The 15,332-nt window shown below is 39.6% G+C and overlaps 1 protein-coding gene across 1 annotated transcript in view; it reads left to right on the plus strand.

Moving 5' to 3' along the window:
- The window catches only part of LOC126241329 (toll-like receptor 2), a 150,403-nt gene that overhangs the window by 79,379 nt on the left and 55,692 nt on the right, over nucleotides 1-15,332 (plus strand). The window contains exons 6-7 of the mRNA XM_049947998.1: nucleotides 249-416; nucleotides 10,989-11,219. Coding sequence (XP_049803955.1) covers nucleotides 249-416; nucleotides 10,989-11,219 — 399 coding nt within the window. The remainder of the gene's footprint in view (nucleotides 1-248; nucleotides 417-10,988; nucleotides 11,220-15,332) is intronic.

Here is a 15,332-nt window from a genome sequence, read left to right on the forward strand (position 1 = left end):
GATATAAGAAAAAAACTGAAGAGACTAGTTAACGGAACATGAGATTAGAAAACATGTACGGAATTGTCTAAAGGAGGCCTTCATCCAACAGTGGGTGACACTGTTTTTGGTTATGTTTTTGGAGATGATATTTTGCTATAAAGGTTTCTAAATCTATTATTTATTTATTTTACTGTACACTGAGTGGATTTTAGAAGTATAATTGGTCTTCTGGGTGTATGTAATGGAAATTCCTGTGTTATGTACAGGAGCTTCAAGAGACTTTGCCAGCTACTCTGTTCGTAATGGACGCTTCCCACAATGCACTGCAGAAGCTCCCGCAGAAACTTCCAACTGAACTTCGTCGGCTCGACGTGTCCCACAATCGACTGCAGAGGCTACACACAGATATGCCGCCAAACCTGGAGATACTTCAGGTATTTACTGAACAGTTGTGTTCGTTAAGTTTCGCTATTAACACTTATGGAAACTACTAAATTATCAATACTCCGATACTGTGACTCCTGTGAAATGATTAATGTTTTGTGATCGTGACTGTGTATATTGGAAAGCTATCTGATCGTTTTTCGTCTCTGTAAGTATTCCTATGGAGAGGAAACAACAGAAAACTAACAAGAATCGAACCTGGCCTGTTAGTAATAAAGAAGAAGGAAACGATCGCCAGCCTAATTACATAAATTTGTACCACGTACTACCATGCTTCATAAAAAAACGTCAACTATTAGAATTGACTTTACATGATACAGAAATACTATTTTGCTGTTCAGATAGAAGACAGTAGCGTAATTTAGCAAGTAATGTACCTTTGGTATGACATGAACTACACAGGAGGAGTATTAATTCGTTTACTCAACTGGCTCTCAATAATATTATCGGTACGTTACAGTAGGAAGCAAATGATCATTACAGATAATTGATTAGTAATGGTGGAACACCACTAATTTTTACCAGGAGTTCTTTTGTCAGTTTAATTATTGGAAATTACTACCTTTGAAACGCATAATGAATTGGAACTTCCTGGCAGATTAAAACTGTGTGCCAGGCCGAGATTCGAACTCGGGACCTCTGTCTTTTACAGGTAAGTTCTCTACCAACTGAGCTGCCCGAGCACGACTCACGACCAGTCCTCACACCTTCAATTCTGCCAGTACCTCGTCTCCTACCTTCCAAACTACCTAATCCATTAATTGTACCATCTGTACTGATAATTATTTGTACCCTCAAGAAATACTCACATCCTTATACTATTTGGCTGAGGAGGGACATGCGATATCTGAATGTAGTATGGTTTGAATAGTTGTAACTATTTGCTTAACTAGCAGTACACAAGCTATAAAAGTAAAAGTTGTACTTATTGAGTACTTTAACTTTAATCTGAAATTTAAATCTGGCTCAACTATCAGTATGGGGACCCAGAAGCTGGTCTACCAGTGGTCTCGGATTTAAGCTGAACGTTTCAGATAGAACACAGTATTGGAAACACTGTTAACTACATAACACATTAAATTATGAACACTGTTGTTTCAAGAAGAAGGACTTTTTAAATTGAATACTTTAAATCCTCTCTTAGTAACTGTACATTGAAGATGCTGTGACTATCCTTTTAAGAAAATTACGTGGAGTGTTTCAAAACTTAGGCTCATTGAATAGCTCGTTGAAGAACTCCACAAAGTTCTCTGACTTTTGTTAACGAAGGTAGTTGCTTTTCAGTTCAGTAAAATAAGATACTCGGAATTACCGTATCACCTGGGATAGGACCCTGTCCAGGTAAATAACTGAGGATAAAGTATGGTGGCTTAACACACAGTTTACAGAATACAAACTTACTGCTGCAAGAGAAACCACATAAATGCTCTCTGCAGATATACAGTATTCAATTGCGAATTTGAGACGAGGGTGATGACAATGTCAGTCTTCTCTGCTATTCAAAAAAAAAAAAAAAAAAAAAAACAGTAAAATAATCCACAATAAAAATTTTTTCTTAGCTTCGGAATACCGTAGCACAGAGCCAGTCAAATTTGCCACAAATAATAAGTCAAATGATGTCCACAACCGAGGCTATATTGTATAATCTAGCAGCTCTTCTCGCCTCTTTCAGTTCACCAGATGCACGCACTTTACCTGCTAGCCAACAGCTTGCAGTTCGACCGTCAGATCCACTTCTTCTATTCCCGCCTAGCCAGTTCCATTGCGTATATACTTCCCTCCACGTTTTGCATGCCTACGAACCTGCTTTTTCCTATGCACGAACCAGTATTAGAAGTTCTTTTACGGTATATTACTTTTGAATTACAACAGATTGATTACATTTACATAAGTGATCATAAATAATGAATAAAATGTTTTATAGATGTTACATCACAGAGTTTTGTGATACAGAAGTTACGTTAGGTAAAAACAGACAGATGTAAGATCATTATAGATAATATCAAAGATAGTATTACACACTGCACTTCTAAAGTTATCAGTAAGATATAGGACTTACCTGCAATAAAAAAGTTTTACTATCAATTCTTCAGTGTAGTATAATTTCTATAGTGACAATATTAAGTACTCCAAGTATTTAAACCAAAGAACTAGAAAGAGATTTTCACATGATCAGTTGACATTACCTGAACGACTGTTCGTTGGACGAACTTCCTGACGATATAATCTGCTCACCACAACAGAGATCGAGCTTTCAGCCTTGTTTTTAGGGTACAATATTCTTACGTACACTATATTTACTGTCTGATTAATATCTACAGCGGTAGTCTACTACTCAAATCCAGTACGTAAAAGAAATAAAAAAATAATCAAGATTTGCCACTAGAATTTAATTTTTAATGATGTAATCGTTATAAAGTTGAAAGGCTTCTTGAGTCATTCCTTTTCCTTCGAAGGGACTGTTTTCATGCCCTTTTCAATTATTAGGTTAGTTTCTCGTTCTTCCTTAGTGTCTTTATTTTCCGTAATGTGCTTTCGTCATTATTCAGACTTTTATTTGTGGCCTCTGGATTATTTGTGAACTACTTGTAAAAAACTATTGGCAAAGTTAGCGTTTATACTGTTATACTTTCCATTATTTACGTGTGACGTGTCTAGCACAATATAATATCAGCAGTAACTACCTGAACATACCAGACACATAACCATGGGTTCATCGTATACTTTAACTCTTTGCGCACAAGGTATATTTTGTACATATACACTTCTGGAACATTAAGAATGATGATCTTGACGACCTCAGCGTCATAAGTAACATTCTTGGGTGATACCAGACTATTTAGTTTCCCTTCCACTCTTCCCCAGTGCTATTCGCATTACTTTCCACATCGTGTCTCATCAATGTTCACGTATTCTTCCTCGTAATCAGACAAAATTTTATCACAGAAAGCGATTTGATGAACTAAGTGCGAAAAATACACAGTTTTTTATTGAGTAGTTTGCTTAAATAGTTATTCAGTATCTATTTTGATCCACACCACTTCTTCCTGCTTTTAGTTATACTACCTGTTTCAGACTAATTCATTATATTCACTCACACCTGACGAGACTTTACGTGAGAAAAGGTAATTTTGTTTTATCACAAGGTTCCGAATCGATATGATGGCGAAAGCTAGAGCACTCTTTTAACTAACCACATCAGCTGAAATCTTAGGCTGTTGTAGAAATCAGTCACTAACAGCATTAGAAATTTAGCTCAACGTATTGTTAACTTAGAATTATTGTAAGACTGTATGATCATTTTATGAGGCTGATTAGCCACTGAGATTTGCATTTCTGTTCTACATTGGCTTGCATTAAGTTATATACAATTGTCAGTGGTTTATAAAGGTTAGCTGCGTCTTTCAGTGTAGGCTGAGCAGTCGTCTGGCACGTTCCATCAAAAGCGAATAGTTTGAATATACACAGAAATGTGAGTCTTGCATACTTATGTTTCATAATAACTTGTGTTAGTCAAATAATACGTTAAAGCAGATCAGTTACTATGTTTCTTCTGATGATGGATTGTAGTCTCTTAGAAATGTAATTGTGAAAACAAATGGAACCACAGTTTCAGAGTGGGAATATCTTTCTTATTCTGAGGCTGCCGCAAACCGCTGCTACCTCAGTTGTCGTTGTGACATCAGCTGCGGACAAGAGTTAACGTCTACCCGAGATGTACGCAGGCGGGCCACCAAAAAAATCCTGCGCCTTAATGGAAAAGTGACTCTGGCGTCGCTTTCTGCATTACAACGGTCAACCGTATCAACCGGAAGGGTTACTTCCTGTCGTGGCACAACATTGCGCTTCTGCAGCCATCTGTGTGACCCGAAGCAGGCTTCTGTCACATAACGCCTGGGCAAAGCGAGTATAAATGACTCTCGTTCAACCATTAGCAGCGGTTCTTCTTCCATTTCCGCCTTTCAGCCGTAACCATGACAATCACCACAACAGTCGAGCCACAATCTCACCAAGCAGAATTACCAGCTGGTCATCCACCGAGTAAATTTAATGATTTTCGATATGGAAATTCGCCTCTCCATGAGTGTCATGGCCTGAGATTCCGGCCAACTCCCAGGATCCTCGATTCAACTCAAGGCATTTACTCTCTCTTATTAGCTGGCTGGAGCTTCCTAAAGTACACTGAAGTGACCACAATCGTGGGATAGCGATACACACATATACAAATGACGGTGGTATCGTGTACACAAGATATAAAAGGACAGTCCATTGGCGAAGCTTCAGTTGTACACGGGTGAATCACGTGGAAGGGTTTCCGACGTGATTATGGCCGCACGACGGGAATTAACAGAAATAAGGCAGAATGTCTACATCTACATCTAAATTTATACTCCGCAAGCCACTCAACGGTGTGTGGCGGCGGGCACTTTACGTGCCACGGTCATTACCTCCCTTTTCTGTTCCAGCCGCGTATGGTTCGCGGGAAGAACGACTGTCTGAAAGCCTCCGTACGCGCTCGAATCTCTCTAATTTTACATTCGTGATCTCCTCGGGAGGTATAAGTAGGGGGAAGCAATATATTCGATACCTCATCCAGAAACGCACCCTCTCGAAACCTGGCGAGCAAGCTACACCGCGATGCAGAGCGCCTCTCTTGCAGAGTCTGCCACTTGAGTTTGCTAAACATCTCCGTAACGCTATCAAGGTTACGAAATAACCCTGTGACGAAACGCGCCGCTCTTCTTTGGATCTTCTCTATCTCCTCCGTCAACCCGATCTGGTACGGATCCCACACTGATGAGCAATACTCAAATATAGGTCGAACGAGTGTTTTGTAAGCCACCTCCTTTGTTGATGGACTACATTTTCTAAGGACTCTCCCAATGAATCTCAACCCGGTACCCGCCTTACCAACAATTAATTTTATATGATCATTCCACTTCAAATCGTTCCGCACGCATACTCCCAGATATTTTACAGAAGTAACTGCTACCAGTGTTTGTTCCGCTATCATATAATCATACAATAAACGATCCTTCTTTCAATGTATTCGCAATACATGTAGTTGGAGTTGGACGAATGGTACATACCAATTCGGATATCGTAAGGAATTCAACGTTCCGAGATCCACAGTGTCAAGAGTGTGTCAGTAATACCAAATTTCAGCCGTTACCTCTCACCACAGACAACGTAGTGGCCGACGGCTTTCACTTAACGACTGACAGCAGCGGCGTTTCCCTACAGTTGTCAGATCTAGCAGACAAGCAACACCGTTTGAAATAACCGCAGAAATGAATGTGGACCGAAGGTATCTTGTAACAGTGCTGCGAAATTTATTGTTAGTGGGCTATGGCGGAAGACGACCGACGCGGGTGATTTGGCTAACAGCACGACATCGTCTGCAGCTCATTCCCTGCACTCGTGACCATGTCACTTGGACCCTAGACGACTGGAAAACTGTGGCCTGGTCAGGTGAGTCCTGATTTCAGTTGGTAAGAGTTGATGGGAGTGTGGCGCAGACCCCACGAAGCCATGGACACAAGTTGTCAACAAGGCTCTGTGCAAGCAGGTGGTGGCTCGATGATGGTGTGCGATGTGTTTACATGGAACGGACTGGATCCTCTGGTCCAGCTCAACTGATCATTTACTAGAAATGGCTATGTTCGGCTATTTGGAGATCATTTGTAGCTATTCGTCGACTTCATGTTGACGAACAACGATGTCATGTCACCGGGCCACAATTGTTCGTAACTGGTTTGACGAACATTTGGGGACAATTCGAGTGAATGATCTGGCCATCCAGATCGCACGACAATAATCCCATCGAACATTTATGGGACATAATCTAATTTTAATTTGTGCAAAAGACTTTGCACCGGCAACACTTTCGCAATTATTTACGGCTTATAGAGGCAGCGTAGCTCAGTATTTCTGCGTGGGATTTCCAGTGACTTGCCGTGTCCATGCTACGTGCTGTTGCTGCACTGGGCCGAGCAAAAGGAGCTCTAACACATTAGGACGTACCCCATTGCTTCTGTCAGCTCACTGTATACGCAAGGCCAATCGTCATGCTCACGGTAAGCCGAAGAGATTCCAGCCCTGCAAGTTATGCGCGCTGCCGACCTTGTTAGTCTGTTGACATGGTGTACCAAGAAAAACGTTTCGACGACCAGGCGTCTATCTTCCGTTGATCGTAGGTGATTACGCGCCCGCTGCAATCGTAACTAACGTTGTCGTTCAGTCAACATGTAGGGATCTTACGTGGTGGAGTCCCACGATACACAATGTACTGTAAATGATTTGATCCTGAACTCTTGTGCCTGCACCAGAATCGTACTCTGTGGTCAGGTCAGCCACAGATCACCGCCTATCCTGCTTTGGCAGCTGCTAGCCGTCTGATCTGGTTGTCTGATTGGGCATGGACGTCCAGCACCTTGTCGCATTCTCGTGGTTTCGCCGTACTTGGAACACTTCCCATAGATGCTCGCCACTGGAGCACCCGGAGAGCCGACAAGCCTCAGGTGCTCGAGATGCCCGTTCCCAGGTGACCGGCCATAGCGGCCCGCCCCTTTTGTCATACTCACTTATGTCAGTGGATAGTTCAATATGCAGCCCGCATCCTGGATAGAATGGTTACCCAGTTGTCAGCTTTTTACGTGTACCTTCCTTACTGTACCCTGTACCCGTAATGCCCCTAACCTTCATTCAATCTCGGAGTGAATAGCGATTGTAATATAACGGCTCATCAATGTAAATTCTGTAGTTATTTATGGCGTAAGGGCATTTTTTCAGAAAACTACCGAAAATTAAGGCATTATGACGTCAATCAGAGACGACTTTGTTATGAAAGAAGCTCCAAAGTATGTAAGGTGCCATTTGACAGCAGCGAAATTCACGTAAAGTACAGAATCCGACAGTTTCAAAGACCTGTTCTGAAACTTGAAAAGATTATTGATATTAGTTGAGTAAATAAAGAAGCAAATGATATCAGAGTCAAAAAGCCTGAAACTGCGTACGAACGTTCCAGGAATATCTACAGCAAAAAATCGCCCTCTATAACCGCAAAAAATCAGGCGTTATTCCACCATAAGACTCCAAGCATTCTACTTACTGCAAAGTGCATTATTTTATTTGAGTTAGGGGATATAAAGTTAATTCTTTCTAAACAATGTGGGTCCGAGAACAGATCAAGACGCATAATTTTACAAAGTTTCATTGATGATCATACACGGTCCGTTTTCGTCAGTGCTGACTATGAATGCTAAGTCATCCCATTCTCTTTTCTCAATCAGAACATGACTTGATTTTATTTCGCCTGATGATGCAGCTAAAATGTTGCGAAACCGGTGAGGCCTATAAGCAAAGAGCTATAGCGGTCTTACCTTTTTGAAACAGTATTACATACATCGGAATAAACAGTCCAGTCTATAAAGGTAGTGGAGGAGAGCATACTTACCAAAAAAATATTGTAATTGCTTTAACGGACTGTGCCTTTGGTTCTTAGTAGAATATTTTATAAATTATTAGTGAAAAGACAAATGAAAGGGGTGTGATACTTTACAGTATGTATTAGTTTACCAAATTTCGGCTTTTTACTTTGGCAATTGCATTACAGCCGAAAATCGATTCGTAAAGAAATGTATATTGTATAGTATTACACCAGTACCGCGTGTATTATTTTTATGTAGGTTAATTCTTACAAAGAAGAAGACAGCAACCAGACACTATTAATACTGCTATTTATTTAGGTAAATAGCGCCGTTACCGGTTTCGAACTGGCAAGTTCATCATCAGACGGGTCTTCACACGATTTTCAAGATACACATTACATTATTGCTGTTTTCGATTTTTATTCTTCCACTGTGCAGAAGCGTTTTTGGTGTGTTATTGCCGCGCGGAGTTTTCGACGGCAACAACACACCAAAAAAAAATTCGCCACAGTGGAAGAATAAAAATCGAAAACGGACAATAATGTAGAGTGAATATTGAAAATCATGTGAAGAGCCGTCTGAAGATGAACTTGCCAGTTCGAAACCGGTAACGGCGCTATTTACCTAAATAAATAGCGGTATTAATAGTGTCTGGTTGCTGTCTTCTTCTTTGTAAAAATTAATGTACGTTAGTTGTACACAGCAACGGTCCCACCATATGAGTTTTAGACAAAATAGCATTATTTTTATATTTCAACAATAAAAAGAACAAAAAATAATGTAATGAATGAAACTCAAACGACCTAAAAAAAAATGAATGTTTGTGAGGAATGCGTGTAAACTGGAGAAAACATGGCAACCAAAATTGAGAACGTGAGGGTTTTCGAAAGAAAGTGAAAAGAAGACGCAGACAAATATTCCCAGAGGAACAGAAGAAACAGCAGTGGAGAGAACGACCAAATATGGGGAAGCCACATGAAAAAATTCCATAAAATAAGAACACGGAAGTAGTCGATGAACATGGTCCATAATTTGCCTGATCCGGCTCAAAACAGATAAAACAGCGACTACAGCTTCAGTGGACCTGGGAATGTTTGCTACAGACGGAAGGGAAATAAATGAGTTAATGTGTATGGGGAGACGCAGTGCGACGATGATGTCCTAAGATTCACAATTCTGGTCCACAGGAAAGTACGCGAAATGCGTCTGCCGATAATATCAAATGGTTCAAATGGCTCTGAGCACTATGGGACGTAACATCTCAAGTCATCAGTTCCCTGGAACTTAGAACTACTTAAACCTAACTAACCTAAGGACATCACACACATCCATGCCGAGGCAGGATTCGAATCTGCGACCGTAGCGGTCGCGCGGTTCCAGACTGTAGCGCCTAGAACCGCTCTACCATACCGGCCGGCCTAACCGAAGGACATCACACACATCCATGCTCGAGGCAGGATTCGAACCTGCGACCGTAGCGGTCGCGCGGTTCCAGACTGAAGCGCCTAGAACCGCTCGGTCACACCGGCCGGCTGCCGATAATAACGAAAACACAAAACAGTTACATGTACTTACCTTTCCATCAATCTCAGTTTCATGATGACTGACATGTAATTAAGGAAATACCATGTGGTATCAAATGTAAGTCATATTTACCCTTAGTGTACAGTTAAAGATTAGTACAGATTCCACTGAAAAGTTTCTTCTTCCTACGACTGAAATCCAGGTTGATGAAAGCATTAGCAGCAGTGCACCAAGTTTGTTAAAGGACAAGAGAAGTTGCCAAGCCTATGTTCGACTTGTACTAACCCGACTGATGTCGCAACATACTTCCGTGAATCAATCAAGCGAACAGGAAGTGACGCGGGATTTTTCAGGCGCGCGAGAGGCTTCGTGCATGGGAGTAAGTCGGCGACGGTGTCTAACTGAGGTTTATCAGGTCTCTGTGATTGGAAACAAAACAGAAGGACTCGGATACTGGGCTATGGAGGTAGGAATGAAGAAACGAGCTTCTGCGTCGGTACCTTGGTCTGAGTCTCTTGCATCTGTCCTTATAAATGAACATGTCGAAGAGCACAGACACTGTATCATAATTTCAGTGAGAGTAGGATAGCTGAGGCTTACCAGATACTCAAATTACTAGGACAAGTAGCCTGCCTGGCCAATCACTTTGACTCGAGCCATGAAAAGGATTCAGTTTCTTATTGCACAATGCTCCGTTACACATCACACTGTAATTGACAGTCAGTCATATGTACAAGTAAGCCGTGATAGACTGACTAGCCGCTGCCCGGAGGTACGTAAGAATGCTTGTCCTTCTTCGTGTATAAGTTTACTTTAATGAGTTCTTTCACTTACATAGTTTTTTGCTGTTGGCTGACGGACACCAGAGGCTGGTCTGCTGAAAGGAACTCTCGAACTGTTGAACTCTGCCGTGCTCGTCAACAGGTGCTCTCTTTGTGCTGTGTTAGGGGTGTTTGCTTATAGATGGTACGTGACCACGTCACATTTTTACCTGAATTTCGTAATCAGCCACCTTGATATTAGCGCTTTCTTAATGCTCGCGACCTCATACTGATCTGACGAGAGCGTCTAGCATCTACATTTCCAGGCTCTACTTCTTAAAATTGTTACCAAGAAGACATTGTTGGCGCTACCTTCATGGTACGGTCATTGTAGGCAGAAGGTTGTGCAACTGAATGGTGTGCAACCACGGTTTCTTCTGACTTCTTGGGTAACGTGCTGATAGTTGTCCAGTCCTGTTGAGCAAGAGCATTCGGCATAGACTTGAAACTTTCTCAAAACACGATTTTCATATGGTTTAGGAAAATTCGCCCTCTACTATGACGTCCCTAATGGGGGAATCGAGGACCTATATAGCCTCAGTATCACCTCTCATGGGCACAGATAGTCTCTGTCTATAGCTGCTGTGTATCTCTGGAGCAGAAGCAACATTATATCCCTCCTCGAAAAGATGGAGAGGACCATCATGACAGATCGTTGAAACAGAAATCACTTGTCTGGATGAAAATAAACTACCAGAAAGGCTAGCCAGAGACATGGTAGTTCTGTCAGTGTTTTGTGAAAGAACTTCCACTTGATATTCAGTGGACGATTCTTGTTTCTCTACAGGTCGCCCATAACCAGCTGACAACACTTGAGCCCAAGCTGCTGGCTCCTCTAAAGCATCTACAGGTACTGGACATGTCTCACAACGCGCTCACTGCAGTGGACGGCGTGTGGCTGTATCACCAGCTGCCACTGCTCGACGTCTCCCATAACATTCTGCGGGACATCAGTCTTCTTGGACCAGGCAACGTGTCGCATATTGATGCCTCGCAGAATGCCATCGAGTGGTGGGAGGTAAGTCAATAGGTAATCGTCTTATACACAGCTTGTGAGTTAAGTAAAAATCTAATGATATACAAGTTACTAATAGACCATACGTAGGGAGCAATGGGGTGAAATGCCAGAGATTAGGACTAACCAAAGTATAAGAAAATGACAAGTTACACATAAATGTTCGTTACTTACAACTAAGCTTGACTCAGTGCCAATCACGTGCAATTGGCAGTAGAGGTCAACTTCAACCCCCCCCCTCTTCCCCCTCCTTTTTCCCCAAGGAGAAGGATCTTCGTAAATTACAAGCAGCACCAGTGTGAAGAAACGCGAAACATGTAACTGATGCTTGGTAATCTTCGCCTGAACAGGCCATTACAGCCCAACGATCTTATCGTTCACAGTTAGTTCTATGCCCAAAATATTATTTTTATGACACATTAGTGCCACAATTACTGCTCTAGGACAACACTAATTACCATCATCTTCAATTCTTGTGATACATCTTTTAGTCTTTTTGTCTTCAGCTAGATTTATTGTTTTTTTACCTCTAACACTTCAAGCAACTGCTATAATCTGAATATTAAATGAAGTATCCGCTATATTAATTATCTGATCAGATGTTATGTATCTCTGATTTTATTGCACAAAACGTGAAAAGATTATCTGATGTTTTATATTCTGTAAAAATTGGCTAATACATTTTTGGATTTTATCTTCAAATTATCTCCTTTTATAATATTAGTTCTCTTTCTATCATAGAATTGAGTGCTTTCGTTGTATAATTTGTTTCCTCACTAATGGTATCGAGTTTAGAAATATCAATGAAGACAATTTTGTTGCCAACAGACCAAACCTGAAATTTTTCATTAGATCTCGGTCTTATTTCTCTTATCTCAAATAAACCCTTTTTACATGGCTCAGTCTTTTTTTTTTCTTGATCAAATAGTTGCTGCTGAATGGATCAATTTGATCTAGTGTCACTATTTTTTCTTGTCTTGGTTATCGAGCTTTTTCAATAACATCATCATCAAATCTGAAAAAATAATTTAAATTAGGCACTCATTTTATCCCTTATCAAGTTCTTGAAATAATTTTTGATGAAATTTAGACTCCTGTAGCCCAATAGCATTAACTAACTCTGATTTCTTTAATTTACTGTATCCTTTAATACTCTCTTTCAAATTCTGAAGGTGGCAGGGAGCGAAAGGCTATTTACAATTTGTACAGAAACCAGATGGCAGTTATAAGAGTCGAGGGGCATGAAAGGGAAGCAGTGGTTGGGAAAGGAGTGAGACAGGGTTGTAGCCTCTCCCCGATGTTATTCAATCTGTATATAGAGCAAGCAGTAAAGGAAACAAAAGAAAAATTCGGAGTAGGTATTAAAATTCATGGAGAAGAAGTAAAAACTTTGAGGTTCACCGATGACATTGTAATTCTGTCAGAGACAGCAAAGGACTTGGAAGAGCAGTTGAACGGAATGGACAGTGTCTTGAAAGGAGGATATAAGATGAACATCAACAAAAGCAAAACGAGGATAATGGAATGTAATCAAATTAAATCGGGTGATGCTGAGGGGATTAGATTAGGAAATGAGACACTTAAAGTAGTAAAGGAGTTTTGCTATTTAGGGAGCAAAATAACTGATGATGGTCGAAGTAGAGAGGATATAAAATGTAGACTGGCAATGGCAAGGAAATCGTTTCTGAAGAAGAGATATTTGTTAACATCGAGTATAGATTTAAGTGTCAGGAAGTCGTTTCTGAAAGTATTTGTATGGAGTGTAGCCATGTATGGAAGTGAAACATGGACGATAACCAGTTTGGACAAGAAGAGAATAGATGCTTTCGAAATGTGGTGCTACAGAAGAATGCTGAAGATTAGATGGGTAGATCACATAACTAATGAGGAGGTATTGAATAGGATTGGGGAGAAGAGAAGTTTGTGGCAAAACTTGACTAGAAGAAGGGATCAGTTGGTAGGACATGTTTTGCAGCATCAAGGGATAACAAATTTAGCATTGGAGGGCAGCGTGGAGGGTAAAAATTGTAGAGGGAGACCAAGAGATGAATACACTAAGCAGATTCAGAAGGATGTAGTTGCAGTAGGTACTGGGAGATGAAGAAGCTTGCACAGGATAGAGTAGCATGGAGAGCTGCATCAAACCAGTCTCAGGACTGAAGACCACAACAACAACAACATCCTTTAATACTAAGATTTTTAGCTCTGGCTTTTGAGTTCACTTACTTTCAAATTATGAAGAGGAGAAGGTAAATTATTTCAAAAGGTTAAATTAGTTAAATCATCTTTTCTAAATCTGCTATACGCCTGTGAATAATTCCTTCTTCAATATTCATGGAGCTGAGTGACTGTAAGCTCTCTAAAAGCCTCAGTCGTTTATTAAGAATAAATCCATTAGGTCTGTAAAACAAGAGATATGAAATATTAGAAGTCTTGTTAAAATAGTAATTAATCAAATTTAACCTTCAGCTACTTTTACTGGCCAGAGTGGCCATGCGGTTCTAGGCGCTACAGTCTGGAACCGAGCGACCGCTACGGTCGCAGGTTCGAATCCTGCCTCGGGCATGGATGTGTGTGATGTTCCTAGGTTAGTTACGTTTAATTAGTTCTAAGTTCTAGGCGACTGATGACCTCAGAAGTTAAGTCGCATAGTGCTCAGAGCCAATTACTTTTATATGTTTGACTGACAGTAAATGTTTTTCTCAATCACTTGTATTTATTTCTTTTCCGCATTTACAAACAAATTTTTCGTTTTAGCTTGTCTTCTTGTTGGTAAATCTCACATTTACTTGAGTGTTGGTTCTTATAAAAACAGATAAAGTAAAACAACTAAAATCTACAATTACTTGAAAGTTTATACATTTTTTTAGAATTAGGATTGGCTGCTGCAGCTGATGCTACATTAGTTTCGTTTGTCAACATTTTAGTGTACTCATCACTTGAAATTTGTTTTAGAAAACTTTTGTAATTTGATGTATTTTTCAAAAAGAACTTTCTTATTTCTATAAAAATTTCTTTTATAAATTTTTTCACATTCAATACAAATACGCCCATGCTTATCCGCTGTATACATGAGTAAATAAAAATTATCAATTGGTTTCTCTATTTCACATTTTTAAACTTTTTGCCTTCCATTTATTAAGACAAATTTTTATTAGATTAATGAATCAAAAACAATTTTTATTTTTTGAGTCTTACAATAATCAGTTATAAAAACGCCATGGTAATATTTAATTTTTAATTGTTTAATTATTTTTTGTGTATTGGAACTACTTAATGAATCAGGATAGAAATCGATTATTTTTTGAAACTCTTTTCCAGATCCTGTGCCTTTCTTATTCAATGCTTGATTGTATCTTTTCTGTTCTTCCATTTCTGCTTCAGCTTTTTTCTTATTAATTACTGCATTTGGGATTGCTGCAGAACTATGAGCAAGTGAGCTAGTTGTTGCTATATATGGTAATGCAGCTAATAGTAATGGAAGAAATCCAGCTTCATGTTGTGATTGTTCTTTTCCTTCTTGTTAGCTATTCAATAATCATTTTCACAGCAGGAATATCTTATGTAATTAATAAATTTCCACCAGTTTTTTTTCTTTCTTTCTTTTTTGTGCATCAGTTGGAAACGATTCAATACTATGTAATTGTTCATTTTTTAATTTAATTTTAATTGATTTTGGTTTAGTCTTTCCACTTGGTAGCAAAGTATGATCAACTGAATAGTTATTCATTTATGTGGATTAAAAATATATAGGGAATAATATTTTACACTCCCAACCATTTTCATCCACACCTAAGAACCCATGGCTGCAACCATTCCTTATTTTGTCTTTTCATACATAATTCTGCTAACTGTAGTTGCTGCTAATTTTTCTCCTAATGAAACATCACTTGCATGCTTTCTTTCTTTTGCAGCTAATTGAAGTTCTTTATCAGCTTCATGTCTAGATTCAAAATGTTTATAACCTCTATATGCTATATCATGTTTTTACAAGCTTCGTCTAATTTATTTTTTCCTGGATCTCCAAGTGAGAATCTTTCATCTAGTTTAGAAAAAGACCAACAATATGAATATCCTGGCAGATGCATTGTGAAATTATGTAAGCCACATTTTACT

This window comes from Schistocerca nitens, chromosome 1, assembly GCF_023898315.1.
Source record: "Schistocerca nitens isolate TAMUIC-IGC-003100 chromosome 1, iqSchNite1.1, whole genome shotgun sequence".
In the NCBI taxonomy this organism is placed as follows: domain Eukaryota; kingdom Metazoa; phylum Arthropoda; class Insecta; order Orthoptera; family Acrididae; genus Schistocerca; species Schistocerca nitens.